The 17,453-nt window shown below is 41.6% G+C and overlaps 1 protein-coding gene across 1 annotated transcript in view; it reads right to left on the bottom strand.

Annotated features, from left to right (window-relative positions):
• The window catches only part of uggt1 (UDP-glucose glycoprotein glucosyltransferase 1), a 122,486-nt gene extending 106,227 nt beyond the window's left edge, over positions 1–16,259 (bottom strand). The window contains exons 1-5 of the mRNA XM_060929609.1: positions 16,179–16,259; positions 6,129–6,261; positions 809–888; positions 590–720; positions 272–384 (exon numbers count right to left, since the gene is read on the bottom strand). Coding sequence (XP_060785592.1) covers positions 272–384; positions 590–720; positions 809–888; positions 6,129–6,261; positions 16,179–16,215 — 494 coding nt within the window. The 5' untranslated portion in view covers positions 16,216–16,259. The remainder of the gene's footprint in view (positions 1–271; positions 385–589; positions 721–808; positions 889–6,128; positions 6,262–16,178) is intronic.
• Positions 16,260–17,453: the final 1,194 nt, after the last annotated feature.

Below are 17,453 nucleotides of genomic sequence, written 5' to 3'. Positions count from 1 at the left end.
ACTCACAGATATGTAATATTGGATCATTTTCCTCAATAAAGAAATGACCGAGTATAATATTTTTGTCTCATTTGTTTAACTGGGTTCTCTTTATCTACTTTTAGGACTTGTGTGAAAAGCTGATGATGTTTTAGGTCATATTTATGCAGAAATATAGAAAATTCTAAACGGTTCATAAACTTTCAAGCACCACTGTAAGCACACATTTAAAATCTATTTATTGCTAGCTATTATTAGATAGCATGGAAATGGTACTGTTGAGAAAGTTTACTTCTCTGAAGCACCATCGATCAGTTTCTTCAGATGGTCGAGATCGCATGATTTCTCTCCGTGGACGCTGAAAAATGCCTTGCAGCCCGGTGGAGGAGGTTCATTGGATGCAATCTGTGCAACGTTAAGAGAAACACAGACGTTGAATACAGGACGTTATCAACAAGGCAACGACTGTCCAGCAGAAATAAAGCATTTTTGGCAATTCATAGAATGAATGGCTTTTTTTTCCCTCTCTTACTACACATGAATTAATAACTGAATTTGTCATGACACTGTCTTGTATGCCTCAATTTATTCGTGGAATTTTTTCTCTGACCTGCAGGAACGAATAAACGGTGGAGGAGTAGGAACGTAGAGAGAGCGCAAACTTCAGCAGCTTCACCTGTACAGGACTCAAGACCTGACCAGCTCGCTTCAGGATCAACTCATAGTAGGACAGATCTGTGCCTGTGAACGGAAAAAGACGATTTAATGAATATTATAAATGTGTATGCATATAAGGTTATCTGAGTGGAATCGAATGCGGGAAACTTACCATCGTGGTCATTCTCGAAATCCTGGTTTGCCTCCACGAAATCCCAGAACTTATCCTGGCTCTCTTCAGCGAGAAACTCACTAGTGACAAATAATGCATTTATCATAAATATTATAGTACAGTGTCTTGCCAAAATATTCATCCCCCTTGGTGTTTGTCCTGTTTTGTCGCATTACAAGATGGAATTAAAATGGATTTTTGGAGGGTTAGCACCATTTGATTTACACAACTATATATGTGACACCTTACCGAATCCAGGGACGCATGTCGGCCAAAACGAATCCGAGATAATCGCAAAAGAAGCATTTTTTTTTTTCGAAATTTGTGATTTTCGTTTTTTTCCATCATGTGCAAGTTGAGATCTTGAAGAATGCAATCAGTATTTCAGATAATAGATTGTTTTGTTGGAAAAGCATACATTTTTTGTTGCAAATTGTCTCGTTTTTGTCAGGACTGTAGCCTGCTGGGGGGTGTGGCTAAATTACCATATGGGCCATTCACATGATGACTTGGCATTTTCCGGCCCGCGGGCCGCATCCGGCCCTTTGGTTCATTCTGACCGGCCCGCGTAAGGTTAATTAGAAATTACAAAATAAACGTATTTTCTAATTTTACCTCATGCATGGACTGAATGTGCATTGCTTTTATTTTGAAGTTGTGTTCAACAAAAACGCAATGCGCGCGACATGAACATGACATGAAATCCCACAAAACCTAATCCCGCGATAACTACTTCCGTAATTTGTCCAGACCAACCACAAACTTGTACGTCATCCTTCAAACGGTCCAGCCAATCACATAGTGTGACGTCACCAGCAGGCGCCGGAGCCCCAGCCGATCTGTAGATCTGATACCTACACCGAATCGACTGATGATCATCTGTCAGCTGTGCTTCGCATCTCCACCTCAGACATTCAACCTGACTCTGATGCACTCGTTAAAGACCAACAGAGACTAGATTTCTCTCACTGAACAAATAAAAAACACCAAATGAGGTGATTAGACTACAAATGTGGGCATCATTATTATAATATGATGTATCTTGCTTGATATTTGGAGTAGAAAGACAATATTGTGATGTATTTATTGTGTTTTGGGGTGAATGTGACCGAAAAAAAAAAAATGGTACAAACGTTCACATTTTGTTAACCATTGTTTTGGGAAATTTGATTGAATAAATGACATTTTTTGTAAGGCAACCTCGTTTCTTCCATGCTCTTACCAGTCTTAGCAGCTTGTAAAAACAATGATATTTATTGCTTTATATAAAGAAATACAATTAATATTATGCAGAATTTAGTTCAGCCTTATGGTCCGGCCCTCCACAAAATTTTCTGTTTCTCATGTGGGCCTATGGAAAAAAATAATTGCCCACCCCTGATTTAAGTCTTTTTTTTTTTCGCGAATCAGCTGTATGATATGAGCTGAGCTCATGGCTACTTAAGCTGCATACAGGCATGTAATTTCACTATGGAATGAGCAAGCTAAACAGAGCGCAGAGTCACCGCGAAGCAAACAGACACACGGTATTTACATCGGAGATGACCATTTCTAGCAAAAAAAACCGCAACCAAAAGGAAGTGTTCTAGGACTACATATTCCATCGGAGGCATTGGTGTGTGCAAGGCGACGTTTCTCTTTCTGATGGGGTAAGTTTATTAATCTAAGGCTGTGTGGTTAGTTTTGCATGTAACGGAGAGTGTTGTGGTTTGGTTACATGAAACTAGCGTTGTGTTAGTTGTGTCATCATCGTGCTATCTTTCTTTCTAACGGTGTGAGTAATTTTTCAACCACAAAACGTTAAAGTATACTTTTGGACTTATTTTTGTACTTCATAATTGTGTTGGGCATACTTTGCATGGAAGGAAAATTGACGTGGTGATCTTTGTTTACATGAAAGTAGCATCGTGCTAGCTAGTAGGGGGTTGGGCTTTCATTAATGTCATGCAAATGAGCACCATTATGTGCCTGCCCTACACCCAGAGTAGCTGAGATGGAAAACTTTGAGGGCGATTTTCTCCCTTTTCTGTTTTAAGAGGTATACACTTTCAAAAGGCCACACATTCTTCAAACATTGTCAGATCTCCACATGGAAGGCATCGTTGGAAAGCTTAGAAACTGTACTTTCTGAATCTGTCAATAACTCAAAATGCCCCCGGGCTGACATTTGTCCCTGGATAACACGACACAATAATTAAGATGAAAAAAACTGAAATCTCGAGTGTGCATAGGTATTCACCCCCTTTCGTATGAAACCCCTAAATCAGAGCTGGTCCAACTAATTCATGTCACAAGTCACATAATTAGTTGATTAAGGTCCACCTCTGTGCAATCAAACTGTCACATGATCTGTCACATGATGTCTGTATAAATCAACCTGTTCTGGAAGGACCCTGACTCTGCAACACTGCTAAGCAAGCATCATGAAAACCAAGGAGCCTCCAAACAGGTCAGAGACAAAGTTGCGGAGAAGTACAGATCAGGGTTGGGTTATAAAAAATATCCCAAACTTTGAATATCCCACGGAGCACCATTAAATCCATTATAGCAAAATGGAAAGAACATGTCACCACTACAAACCTGACAAGTGAAGGCCGCCCACCAAAACTCACAGACCAGGCAAGGATGGCGTTAATCAGAGGTGCAACAAAGACATCAAAGATAACACTGAAGGAGCTGCAAAGATGGGAGTATCTGTCCATAGGACCACTTTAAGCCATACACTCCACAGAGTGGGAGGGGCTTTATGGAAGAGTGGCCAGAAAAAAAATAAAAGTCATTGCTTCAGAAAACCCATTTGAAGTTTGCGCAACAGCATGTGGCAGACTCCCCAAACACAAAGAAGAGGAGTCTCTGGTCAAATGAGACTAAAATTGATCTTTTTGGCCATTATGGGAAATGCCATGTTTGGCACAAACCCAACACCCTGAGAACACCATTCTTACAGTGAAGCATGGTGGTGGCAGCATCATGCTGTGGGGATGTTTCTCATCTGCAGGGACAGGAAAGCTGGTCAGGATTGAAGGAAAGATGGATGACACTAAATACAGGGCAATTCTGGAGGAAAACCTGTTTGAGTTGGCCAGAGGTTTGAGACTGGAACAAAAGGTTCATGTTCCAGCAGGACAATGACCCTAAACCTACTGCTAAAGCTACACTGGAGTGGTTTAAAGGCAAACATTTACAACCCCGATTCCAAAAAAGTTGGGACAAAGTACAAATTGTAAATAAAAACAGAATGCAATGATGTGGAAGTTTCAAAATTCCATATTTTATTCAGAACAGAACATAGGTGACAGATCAAATGTTTAAACTGAGAAAATGTATCATTTAAAGAGAAAAATTAGGCGAGTTTAAATTTCATGACAACAACACATCTCCAAAAAGTTGCAACAAGGCCATGTTTACCACTGTGAGACATCCCCTTTTCTCTTTACAACAGTCTGTAAACGTCTGGGGACTGAGGAGACAAGTTGCTCAAGTTTAGGGATAGGAATGTTAACCCATTCTTGTCTAATGTAGGATTCTAGTTGCTCAACTGTCTTAGGTCTTTTTTGTCGTATCTTCCGTTTTATGATGCGCCAAATGTTTTCTATGGGTGAAAGATCTGGACTGCAGGCTGGCCAGTTCAGTACCCGGACCCTTCTTCTATGCAGCCATGATGCTGTAATTGATGCAGTATGTGGTTAGGCATTGTCATGTTGGAAAATGCAAGGTCTTCCCTGAAAGAGACGTCATCTGGATGGGAGCATATGTTGCTCTAGAACCTGGATATACCTTTCAGCATTGATGGTGTCTTTCCAGATGTGTAAGCTGCCCATGCCACACGCACTAATGCAACCCCATACCATCAGAGATGCAGGCTTCTGAACTGAGCGCTGATAACAACTTGGGTCGTCCTTCTCCTCTTTAGTCCGAATGACACGGCGTCCCTGATTTCCATAAAGAACTTCAAATTTTGATTCGTCTGACCACAGAACAGTTTTCCACTTTGCCACAGTCCATTTTAAATGAGCCTTGGCCCAGAGAAGACGTCTGCGCTTCTGGATCATGTTTAGATACGGCTTCTTCTTTGAACTATAGAGTTTTAGCTGGCAACGGCGGATGGCACGGTGAATTGTGTTCACAGATCATGTTCTCTGGAAATATTCCTGAGCCCATCTTGTGATTTCCAATACAGAAGCATGCCTGTATGTGATGCAGTGCCGTCTAAGGGCCCGAAGATCACGGGCTCCTGGTATGGTTTTCTGGCCTTGACCCTTACGCACAGAGATTCTTCCAGATTCTCTGAATCTTTTGATGATATTATGCACTGTAGATGATGATGTGTTCAAACTCTTTGCAATTTTACACTGTCGAACTCCTTTCTGATATTGCTCCACTATTTGTCGGCGCAGAATTAGGGGGATTGGTGATCCTCTTCCCATCTTTACTTCTGAGAGCCGCTGCCACTCCAAGATGCTCTTTTTATACCCAGTCATGTTAATGACCTATTGCCAATTGACCTAATGAGTTGCAATTTGGTCCTCCAGCTGTTCCTTTTTTGTACCTTTAACTTTTCCAGCCTCTTATTGCCCCTGCCCCAACTTTTTTGAGATGTGTTGCTGTCATGAAATTTCAAATGAGCCAATATTTGGCATAAAATTTCAAAATGTCTCACTTTCGACATTTGATATGTTGTCTATGTTCTATTGTGAATATAATTTGTGTTTTTGAGATTTGTAAATTACTGCATTCCATTTTTATTTACAATTTGTACTTTGTCCCAACTTTTTTGGAATCGGGGTTGTAAATGCCTTGGAATGGCCTAGTCAAAGCCCAGACCTCAATCCAATCTGTGGCATAACTTGAAGATTGCTGTACACCAACATAACCCATCTAATTTGAAGGAGTTGAAGCAGTTTTGCCTTGAGGAATGGGCAAAAATCCCAGTGGCTAGATGTGCTAAGCTAATAGAGACATACCCCAAGAGCCTTGCAGTTGTAACTGCAGCAAAAGGTGGCTCTACAAAGCATTGACTTTGGGGGTCAATACTTTGTAGATACACCCTCCAGATTCCTGTTTTGTCATCTTAATTATTGTTTGTGTCACAATAAAACAACAATTCTTACCTTGAAAGCTTTCGGCATGTTGTGTAAATCAAATGGTGGTAATCCCCCAAAAATCAATTTTAATACCAGCTTGTAATGCAACAAAACAGGACAAACACCAAGGGTGATGAATACTTTTCTAGAGTACAATATCTAGAGTGCAAATTTCACTGTAGTCTAATTGTCACATGCCCATTTATTATTCGTCCGCTGCTCTGAACACACCCTACCTGGCCTCCAGGAGCAAAGGTGTCGAGGGCCATTTGGTGGAAAGCGTCGTGGTCACAGCCTTCGAGTCATCACTGACACAGGACACAAAGTGCAGAAACGCCAGAAACACCCACAGCGTCCACATTTTACAGCCTAGAACGCAATAAAAACATGTATATACATGTTGAGCAAACCTAATCAGGTTTTAACAACAGTTTAGGGGAAGAACCACATATGGATGTGATGGGAAGGGGTCCGTACAGTGTATTTCGTCTTACAGTAAACATTCGCCAGCTCTCCATTTTCTGACGTCTCTCAGATTGACGTGCGCTGCAGCCAATCAGCAACGAGGATGTGATGTGATGCTTCATAATGGTATGTAAGGTGGTGTTTACATTAGACCGTATCCGTCTCGTTTTCGTCGCGGATGCACTGTCCGTGCACATTAAAACGCCGGGAAACAACTCCACAGGTGGAACAACTTGAATCCGCCAGGGCCCACGTATTCAACCCAGTTCATATCTGATCCGGTGCTGTGTAAACATTGAGGAACGAGGAAACGCTGTGCTGAGCTCTAGCTGACGTCGTCATTGGACAACGTCACTGTGACATCCACCTTCCTGATTCGCTGGCGTTGGGATCACACACACACAGCGGCTCAGTCCCGAATCACTGCTCGTGTGCTTCACTCGCGCGCTCTATGAGCTGCGCAGGGCCGGAGTGCGCACCCTCCAGAGGGCACTCGCTGTTCAGGGCGGAGTGATTTGGAGCGCAGGAGGAAGCGCTGAGCCGCACTGAGGTTTATTTACACATTTCAACTTATTTACCTCCTTCAGGCGCTTAAACTCAGCCCATGTTTACATTAGACCGTATCAGCGGATCATCAGATTAACATTTTTAAAACGATTAGTGTGCACACAGCAACACCAATACACGATTTGCGTGCACACAGCAACACCAATACACGGATACGCTCGGCTCCGCAGGCATCCTGCGCTCCAAATCACTCCGCCCTGAACAGCGAGTGCCCTCTGGAGGGTGCGCACTCCGGCCCTGCGCAGCTCACAGAGCACACGAGTGAAGTGCACAAGCTGTGATTCGGGACTGAGCCGCTGTGTGTGTGATCCCAGCGCATATCACTTACCACCTGCAAGTGGAAGGATGGCAAGCCTAAAGACAATCATAAGTACACAATGGGCAGTATTTGCATCAGTATTTGCAGTATTTTCATACTTTTATACTCTTTAATGAAAGGTGATACAAGGCGGAAGTCCGCGCCGTTTTTCAGCAGTCGCGTCACATGACCAACGCCAGCGAATCAGGAAGGTGGATGTCACAGTGACGTTGTCCAATGAGACGCCAGCTAGAGCTCAGCACAGCGTATCCGCGTATTCTCAATGTTTACACAGCACCGGAGCTGACACGATCTGGATTGAATACGTGGACGCTGGCGGATTCCCGTTTCCCGGCGTTTTAATGTAAACGGACAGTGCATCCGCGAAGAAAACGAGACAGATACGGTCTAATGTAAACGTAGCCTCAGTGAAAACATGAACATCACAGCCAGGTGTGTTTATCTGCTGGAGAAGGTGTTCGCTTGCCATCCTTCCACTTGCAAGTGGTGAGTGACTTGCGCATGCCCGATATGCACTGGAATCATGTGACGTGCCGTCTAATTAGTCATGTGATTAGCGTATCCGTGTATTGGCGTTGCTGTGTGCATGCGAATCGTTTTAAAAACGTTAATCTGATGATCCGCTGATACGGTCTAATGTAAACACCACCTTAATGTGTTTCTGGTTTTCACATGTGCTAAACAATCTTGTGCATTTTTGATTATTTGTTTACGCATGTGGTTTGCTTTTATGGGCCACAATAGTTTAATAGTTGAAATAGTCAGATTAGATTAGATAAAACTTTTTTGATCCCTTTGGGAGGGTTCCTTCAGGGAAATTAAGATTCCAGCAGCATCATTACAGATAAACAGAGAAAAGAAATAGAGAAAAACTTCTAGATAAAGTAAAATAAATTTAAGTATTTGCATATACAAATATATCAAAAGAATAAGATATGGGGAAGAGAGGAAGGTGGGAAGGAGGGAGAGAAGAAGAAAAAAAAAGGTGGGGGGGGGGGGGGGGGCGGTAGGGCAGATTCTACCGTACCTGGATCCATTAACCACTTGCCCACAAAATAAGAGATTTTTCTTGTCCTTTTTTCAGTGAGGTAATATTTTCAAGATTGAAAATCTGGTATTTGGTCTTCTAAAACAGCACGTCATTTAAAAATACACTGAGTATATCAATAAAAGATTTTTAAAGAATAAAGTTCTATTTCTTTGACGTATCTGACAGACATAACTCCCATTTTAAAAATCCCTTTCATTATCCCTGTTGCTATCGTCAGTGAATTTCTGTCAGATGACCTGACGATAGACTCGGCCATTATGGATCTTTGGTAGTTATCGTGTGGAAGCAGGCTTTATCATTTTTGGGTGTCAACAGATAGAGTTGAAATAGATTAACAGCGAAAAAACTATTTCGTTCACGAGAGAAGCCCACGGTTATTTTTAAAAAATGCTATCGTCAGTCTGTCAGTCAAATGCACCTGACGATAGCAACCACGCACATGTTGACTGACGCAAAGAGGAAATTCTACTGCGCGTGATTTTTGTGACAGCAGACATTTACTTCCGGGCAAGACTTGGAGTTCTGACAGCTAGATTTCATCAAATAAATCAAGGTAAGATTTTCAGTCAGCTATCCTGACGATAGAAATTTTTGACGATAGAAACATTGAGAATATATTTGTGCATTCATATTAAAATTTTCTGGAGGAAAACTATCGTAAGTTGAGAGAAATCCGAGCCACTTGCGACCCTTTCAGCCGACAGGCCATTTCAATGTGTTATTTCCCCGCGAAAGTGACACAGTCGTGTCTATCGTCACTGTTCTGACAATTATTGTTGATATTTCAATTTTGAAAATAAATTCTCTTTTTTATTTCAATATTTTATTTTATTATTTGGTTCTAGTGATGAGGTATTTAATATTATTACTAAATTTGTCAGATTAATAATGTAAGAAACAGTTTTGTTGCTATTGTCATCTAGAGTGTCTGTCAGAATATGATGGTAGACGTTAGATTGTCTGTCAGATTTTGATGATAGAAACCGATGTGTTTCTATTGTCATTTAGCATGTCTGTCATGCCAGGCTTTTATTAATTAGTTACCAGGACTACTGTCCTAAAATTTACTGTGAATGTCCAAGACCCCAAATGCTACTAGAAAAACTGAATAGAATGATCAAAACAATCAATTCAGCAATTTAAGGAGATGGGACTTAACTGGCCTCTGTTATGGTAGAATCTGCCGTAGGAGAGATATTGCACTTTATATTGCACATTATCGTTGAGCGGGGAGTAATAGGCGTGCGCGATGTTATTCACCGCCACAACGCAAGGGGGCGCGAAGTTGCGAAATCGCTAGGAGTAGTTGGTGGGTGTGGTTAGTGGAGTGTTTATCCTCCGGTTACTTATAATGACTAGAACTGGAGTCGTATAGATGTCCGTACTTCCTCACTTCCTCGATCAACCGCTCTTCGTGCTGCTCCATCTTCGCTCGTGTTTTTAAAAATGGCGGTCGTGAAAACAAACCAAACCGGGAAAGCAGGGAAGCGGAAGTGCATGTACAGCGGATGTAGAGTGGACCTGGAGTGGACCAATCAGAGCCCTCTTGTCTGCGAGGCTTCTGCGGTGGTCACAATTTTTGGGAGGTGCGTGCAGGGCGTCTGCGAAGGTGGGGGGGCTATGCAGATGCCATCTGCGAGGACTGCGTTGTCAGCATAAATTGGCCTTTAGGCTAGGCTACTGCTCCTTCACGTCCTCTGTTCTCCTGTTACCCCTCCTCCCCCCCAGAGAGGAGTTGTACAGTCTGATGGCGTGAGGGACAAAGGATTTTTCGAGTCTGTTAGTCCTGCACCTGGGAAGGAGCATACTGTCACTGAACAGGCTCCGCTGGTTGCTGATAACGGTGTGCAGAGGGTGACTGGCATCGTCCATGATTTTCAATAGTTTGTCCATCTGACACCGTCACCAGAGAGTCCAGCTTCATGGCGATCACAGAGCCGGCCCACCTGATCAGTTTGTCCAGCCTGGATGTGTCCTTCTTGGATATGCTGCCCCCCCAGCACACCACGGTGTAAAACAGGACACTGGCGACCACAGACTGATAGAACATCCACAGGAGTTTCCTGCAGATGTTAAAGGACCACAGCCTCCTAAGGAAGTATAGCCTGCTCTGTCCCTTCCTGTATAAGTGATTGGTGTTGCAAGTCCAGTCCAGCTTGCTGTCCAGCCACAGCCTCCACCTCGACTCCCTCGATCAGAACTGGTCATGACCTTGGTCTGGACCTCCCAAAGTCAATGACCAGCTCCTTGGTCTTCGAGGTGTTGAGCTGCACATGGTTCCTGAACCCTTTAGCATTTTCTATATTTCTGCATAAATATGACCTAAAACATCAGATTTTCACATGTCATATTTATGCAGAAATATAGAAAATTCTAAAGGGTTCACAAACTTTCAATGCTTGGATTTTTTTTTTTTTTTTTTGGTCAGCCAAAAACACTTTCCACTTTAAGTTAAATTCAAATGAACTGCTTTATCTAGAAATAAAACCTAGAGAAAGTGCTGAGATAAATGGACAACACAAAACGAGGATATTTCCAACTCTCCTGCACACTCGGGTGATTCTCATGAAAACCTTCACATTAACAAAGTTTTTCCACCTCATTTCAGTATTTTTTCAAGTTGAGAGCCTAAAATAGAGTGTGAACTTTACTATGTTGATCTTTTTTTAATGGAAAAATATTTTAATGGAATTTTATTCTTATTTGAGGCTTACATGATCCAGAATAATTCTCATCACCGTTACAGTAAATGATGAAGCTAGATCATGAGTTAAAAACATTTTTTGACAATTTATTTCATATTTCCACAAAATATCCCATTAAATGAACAGCACAGTCCATGACAATTACTTTTTTTTTTACATTTATTTATTGCCCTCACAGTGCATGGTAATGAGAATATTGAGTAACGGTAATGAGATACGCTTGGCTAATTTCACAAATAACCTGAAATGCTAGCATGCTAGCAACCTATAACTTTGCCACATGTTAAAGCCTTATATTGTGATAATAATCATAAAATTATATATTTTTTTATTTTTAAAAGTAATGAATATTAAACCATAACGGTAATGATAATAGACAGTGTAACTGAGGACAGATTTAGCAACATTAACATAAATATCACAAATGCCGCTTTTCCACTACTAACGCGGCTGAGTTGGGCTGAGTCGAGCTGAGTGGGGCTGTTGGAGTTGCATTTCGACTACAACCGCGCTGAACCGTGCTGGCTGGAAGTGGGTGGACACATTGGGTGGAGTTAGCGAAAGTGGGTGGACATCACGTGATGTCGTTAGGCGGCGCAAACAGTGACATCAGTGACCTTTTAAGCGGTAGTCTCACGACCCGGATAGTAAACAATAAACATGAAGGACATGGAGTCGTTAGTGTTGCTGGTCTTGGTGCTGTGGCTTGTTGTCACCGACAACGCCAACAGATACTGGCAAGAGCGTATAGATGAGGCGAGGCGCATAAGGCTTCAGAAATTCTCATAATTTGTAATTATTCTTCTTCCGGGTTTACGGTGTTTACAGATCCCAGCGTGCTCGCGGGGTGTGTGTGGGCGTGTGAGGACACTCCTCCTCACCAATCAGTGCACAGGGGAGTGTCTCCTCACGCCCCTAGCCCCACTCGGCTCGGTTTGGCTCGCTTCAGCCCCACTCCAAAACCATGAGAGTTTTGGGGGCTGAGCAGGGCTGAAGCGAGCTGAGTCGTGCTGCTCTGAGGTAGTCGAAACGCGAGCTGTGTCAGGCTGAAGTGAGCTGAAAAAGGGTAGTGGAAAAGGGCCAAAAGTAAGAGAAGCGTGAGCAACTGACCTTGTCTCCATTTTGAATCTTGTATCTGAAGTGATGCATCATGGGATAGCTGATCAATTTAAAGGCATGGTGTACTTTTTATAGGGGGGTGAAATCATGAAACGGTAATGAGAAACATTTGGTGCAGACACAGTTATTTTGTTTAAAATCAAGTGCCTTTTTTTTGTTCAACACAAAAAATATTAATATTATGCATAAATATAGATGTTTTAAAATAACTTTACACTTATTTTTTATATAATTAGGAATTTTTATATGATTTAAAGTAAACATTAAAAAAGGGATGCGGACACATAACGGTAATGAGAATTTCCATAGATTTTTTTTGTTTAATTGATATAAAAATTAGTTTATATGATGATGAAAACCATTTGTCCATACAGTGCTCCCTATTTTCTTTACACAAAATATCAGAGTTTATGTGAATTAAGTATTGATTTTGGAAAATGCGTCCTGGACATGTTCACTGCAGCTTCATGAGAATCACCCACTAGTGATGTGTCGGTCGCGAACGATCCGGTTCAAAGAGCCGGCTCTTCGGTGGGAGCCGAGTTGGGGAGCCGAATTAGTTTTTTGTCCTTAGGTGCCTCAGACAGACAGAGAGAGAGAGAGAGAGAGAGAGAGAGAGAGAGAGAGTTCAGCTCAGCTGAAGGATGATTGTCTATTTGACAACCATGATCATTGTTTTGTTGCCGTGAATTCCTAAAGCTCATGATATAAATTGTCGCTCATAAATTGACAGGTTCGGTCGGCAACCGCCTTGGCATGGCCAGATTAATCTGCGGTATACAACGAGAAAGCAGTCATTATAACAGGAGCATATTTGCTGTTCCAGCGGCTTCTCATGATTATAACTGAGAGGAGAAATAGGTGGGGTTTACATTAGACCGTATCAGCGGATCATCAGATTAACGTTTTTAAAACGATTAGCATGCACACAGCAACGCCAATACACGATTAGCATGCACACAGCAATGCCAATACACGGATACACTCGGCTCCGCAGGCATCCTGCGCTCCAAATCACTCCGCCCTGAACAGCGAGTGCCCTCTGGAGGGTGCGCACTCCGGCCCTGCGCAGCTCACAGAGCGCGCGAGTGAAGCGCACGAGCCACGATTCGGGACTGAGCCGCTGTGTGTGTGATCTCAGTGCATATCGGGCATGCGCGTCACTTACCACTTGCAAGTGGAAGGATGGCAAGCCTAAAGACAATCATAACTACACAATGGGCAGTATTTGCATCAGTATTTGCAGTATTTTCATACTTTCATACTCTTTAATGAAAGGTGATACAAGGCGGAAGTCCGCGCCGTTTTTCAGCAGTCGCGTCACATGACCAACGCCAGCGAATCAGGAAGGTGGATGTCACAGTGACGTTATCCAATGACGACGCCAGCTAGAGCTCAGCACAGCGTATCCGCGTATTCTCAATGTTTACACAGCACCGGATCAGCCACGATCCGGATTGAATACGTGGACCCTGGCGGATTCCCGTTTCCAGGCGTTTTAATGTAAACGGACAGTGCATCCGCGAAGAAAACGAGACAGATACAGTCTAATGTAAACTTGGCCATAGAATCAGCCCTTCCAAGCTGAGACACTTGGTTTTCCTCAATGCCAATCTCCACTAAAGACTTATTCTGGGAGTTTGTGCAGCCTTAATGTAAATAGTTTTTTGTTATTGACACTTCTTTGTAATTTTTACTTCTTTGTTCATTGTACTTTATACTTTTTATCAGGGCTTTGAACCGGTTCAAGGAACGAAAACGAAAACCGGGAACTTTTTCTATTTCACATGGAACAGAAACGAAACCAGAAACGTTATTATTTTTTATGTTCCGGAACAGAAACGCTTATTAAAAATAATGGTAACCGGTTAATACCGGTTTTTATTTCGTTCCTCAAAGTTTCTGTAGCCTACAAATAGTCATTCTTCTCCTGTGCAAGTTTCTATGACCCGCTGGGGTTCACTTCCTGTGTGACGTTCGCTGATTGAATGGAGAGAGCGGGAAGGTGGACTGCTAGTGAGTAATTGCATTACTGAGTGTCTGAGCAAAGAAGAGCCTGAACGATGCAACCTCCCTATTGGCTGTTTATTGGCTGTTTGTAAAAATGTATCAATTGTTGCCCTTCCCACGGGAATCATCGCGGGCTCGAGAGACGAGACCTGACGAGTTAGTTCGTTGGTAGCAGAACAAAATGTCTGGACACAAATCGGGTTTTCAGAAAAGGAAAGAAAATAAACGGAGGGTCGAAAATACAAAAAAGGAGGCAGAAAATGCAAAACGAGTTTTAAGGTAGGACAAATGGTTACTTTTTAAGGCAGCCCGCCGTGGCTGCAGGCTTTCAGTTGTCTCATTGAATGGTTACTTTTCTGAGGCAGCCCGCCGTGGCTGCCTGCAGGCTTATTTATTATAGCCCATTTAGTTAAAATAGTTGATATAAAATGTTTATAGTTATAGTTATGTGATGGTTGTCCTGATTTAGACTGGTGTTTTTTTTTTTTGGGGGGGGGGTTGCGCGATGTTGCACCCGGGTCCAGATTAGGGCAGAACCGGCCCTGGCTACATTTCAGGTGTAGTTTGTTTTATGTATGTATGTACTTGCATAGATGTGTACTTGGTCTTCCAATATGGCGCCTAACAAAATCTCGCGGCGCGGTGACGTCATGCGGTAGCCCTCTATAGGGCCTGACTAGCCTTTGGTAACACACTAAACGAATTCTCTTTCATTTTTGGCACTTTTTCTGTTTGTGTAGATGGGAAGACATACTGAGAATCCAAATCGCCAACATTTGAAATAATAATTGTTTTGAATTATTTCTTGTCTTATTTAATGAAGGTTGTAATAGAATTAGCCTACATTTGGCTTAAGCTGGATGAGACAGAGACATAATTTTATAGCCATTCGTTAAACAGCTGACAGGGAACGTAATTAACCGTTCCGGGAACGAAATTTTTTTGTTCTAACCGGTTCGGGAACGTCTATTTAATGGTGGAACCCAAAACCGGAAACGTTAAAATTCCGTTTCTGTTCGGAACGAACCAATAGGAAAAAAATTCCGGTTCAAAGCCCTGCTTTTTATACTTATTTAATATTTTATTTAATAAAATATTTTGTTGCACATTGTTCTGTGTTTGTTAAAATAATTTCCAACTTTGCTTCATAGTTTCTTAGGCCTGATTTATACTTCATAATTTATTTTGTGGCATTTTGTTCAAGGTCGAGTGTGAAATAAAGCCATAAAGGATAAACAGTTGATGTCTTCTGTGTATTTTATATTGGTAATATAACACAGTTTTGCATTATGTTTGTGAGAAAATAATTTATTAATTGGTAAGTAAGTTTTATTTCTATAGCTAGAACATTGTTACACTGCTATACTTTACAAAGCTTTACAATGGCTACAAAAACTAAAAAATAAAATGGAAAACATCCTATTGATAAAATATAAATAATAATGTAATTAATTAACTAGTTAATTGCAGCAATTAAATCAAAAATAAAATCTCAGGAGCCGTTTGGGAGCCGAAAGAGCCGGCTCCTTATAGTAAGAAGAGCCAAAAGAGCCGAAATTCCCATCACTATCACCCACTTATTTTCACTTTCACAGAAGAGGCGCCTTGAAGCTCGAGCTTCAGCCAATCGCGAGCCTCAGCGTGGCCACCCTGACAGCCAATCAGCATCAAGAACACACACTTCCGGGTTTTTTTAACCAATCGTCACGGATTCAACCAGGATGTTAGCCTAGCCGCTGCAATTCAACCGAAATCTGTCAAATCATGATGAGAATGATTAATTTTGAGGAATATATCAAAATTACACAGCAGACATTGTTTGTCATCCTAACATTGTTTGTGCATTGACTGCGCTTCGTTCTGTAGCTAGCTAGATACGCTTATTAGCCGGCAACGTCTAGTTATTAAAAAATAATACATGAATAAATAAAAAACAAAGGCTAAGACAAATGTATGGTTTAAAGTGTAAGCATTTCGCATTTAATACATCATAAAATTGCATAAAACAGTAGCGTGTTTATTCACAAAAGTGGAAAATAACAGCTCATACCTCCACCGGCTTCTGAACTTCCTGCTGGAGTAGCCATGGTTCAATCCCAAATGGCGCATTACTTCCTCAACGAGTCCACTACACAGGGTGTGAGATGCCGCCTTCTACACCCTATTCAGTGCATTAGGTTAGCGGTTTGGAACTCAGCCCGTCTTTGGTCGGGTCCTTCATTCAGATAGAGGTAGAGAATGTTTTGCCAGTTCAAAAATGCTACGTTTGCTGTCAAACATGACAAATGGCTGTGATTAAAAAAAAAAAATAAATGGTCTCATGGACGAAATTAGATTTAAAAACATTAATTTTATACGGTTGTGAAAGGACTAGACGAAGAAAGTTGTTTTAATTCACAGGCAATTTACTATCCTAATAAAATACAGCACTGTGGTTTGAAATAGTCACAAGCTGTACTTTCTTTCAGTTATTCTTCAGTGTTATTCAGATTACAAATGAGTATTTTAATGAGAATATGAACATGGAATGGAGCTATCTGCTTAGCAGCGAGTGTTTACATTGGTGTTTTGTCCTTCAAAACTGAGAATAAACTCCATTCCTTCTTCAAAGGGTGCTATAGGTTCTAGATGCTCTAGATCAAGGGTTCTCAAACTTTTCTACTTTAAGGCCCACCTATTCATACTTGTAACAAGTCAGGGCCTGTTAAAAAAAGAATCCCAATTATGCTGGCTCATCTATTCTACAACCCCGATTCCAAAAAAAAGTTGGGACAAAGTACAAATTGTAAAAAAAAAAAAGCAATAATTTACAAATCTCAAAAACTGATATTGTATTCACAATAGAACATAGACAACATATTATATGTCGAAAGTGAGACATTTTGAAATTTCATGCCAGCAACACATCTCAAAAAAGTTGGGACGGGGCAATAAGAGGCTGGAAAAGTTAAAGGTACAAAAAAGGAACAGCTGGAGGACCAAATTGCAACTCATTAGGTCAATTGGCAATAGGTCATTAACATGACTGGGTATAAAAAGAGCATCTTGGAGTGGCAGCGGCTTTCAGAAGTAAAGATGGGAAGAGGATCACCAATCTCCCTAATTCTGCGCCGACAAATAGTGGAGCAATATCAGAAAGGAGTTCGACAGTGTAAAATTGCAAAGAGTTTGAACATATCATCATCTACAGTGCATAATATCATCAAAAGATTCAGAGAATCTGGAAGAATCTCTGTGCGTAAGGGTCAAGGCCGGAAAACCATACTGGGTGCCCGTGATCTTTGGGCTCTTAGACGGCACTGCATCACATACCGGCATGCTTCTG

The sequence above is a fragment of the Neoarius graeffei genome, chromosome 1, assembly GCF_027579695.1.
Source record: "Neoarius graeffei isolate fNeoGra1 chromosome 1, fNeoGra1.pri, whole genome shotgun sequence".
NCBI classification, from domain to species: domain Eukaryota; kingdom Metazoa; phylum Chordata; class Actinopteri; order Siluriformes; family Ariidae; genus Neoarius; species Neoarius graeffei.
Note: the sequence above shows the minus strand (reverse complement) of the source record. Positions and strands in the feature narration are given on the sequence as shown.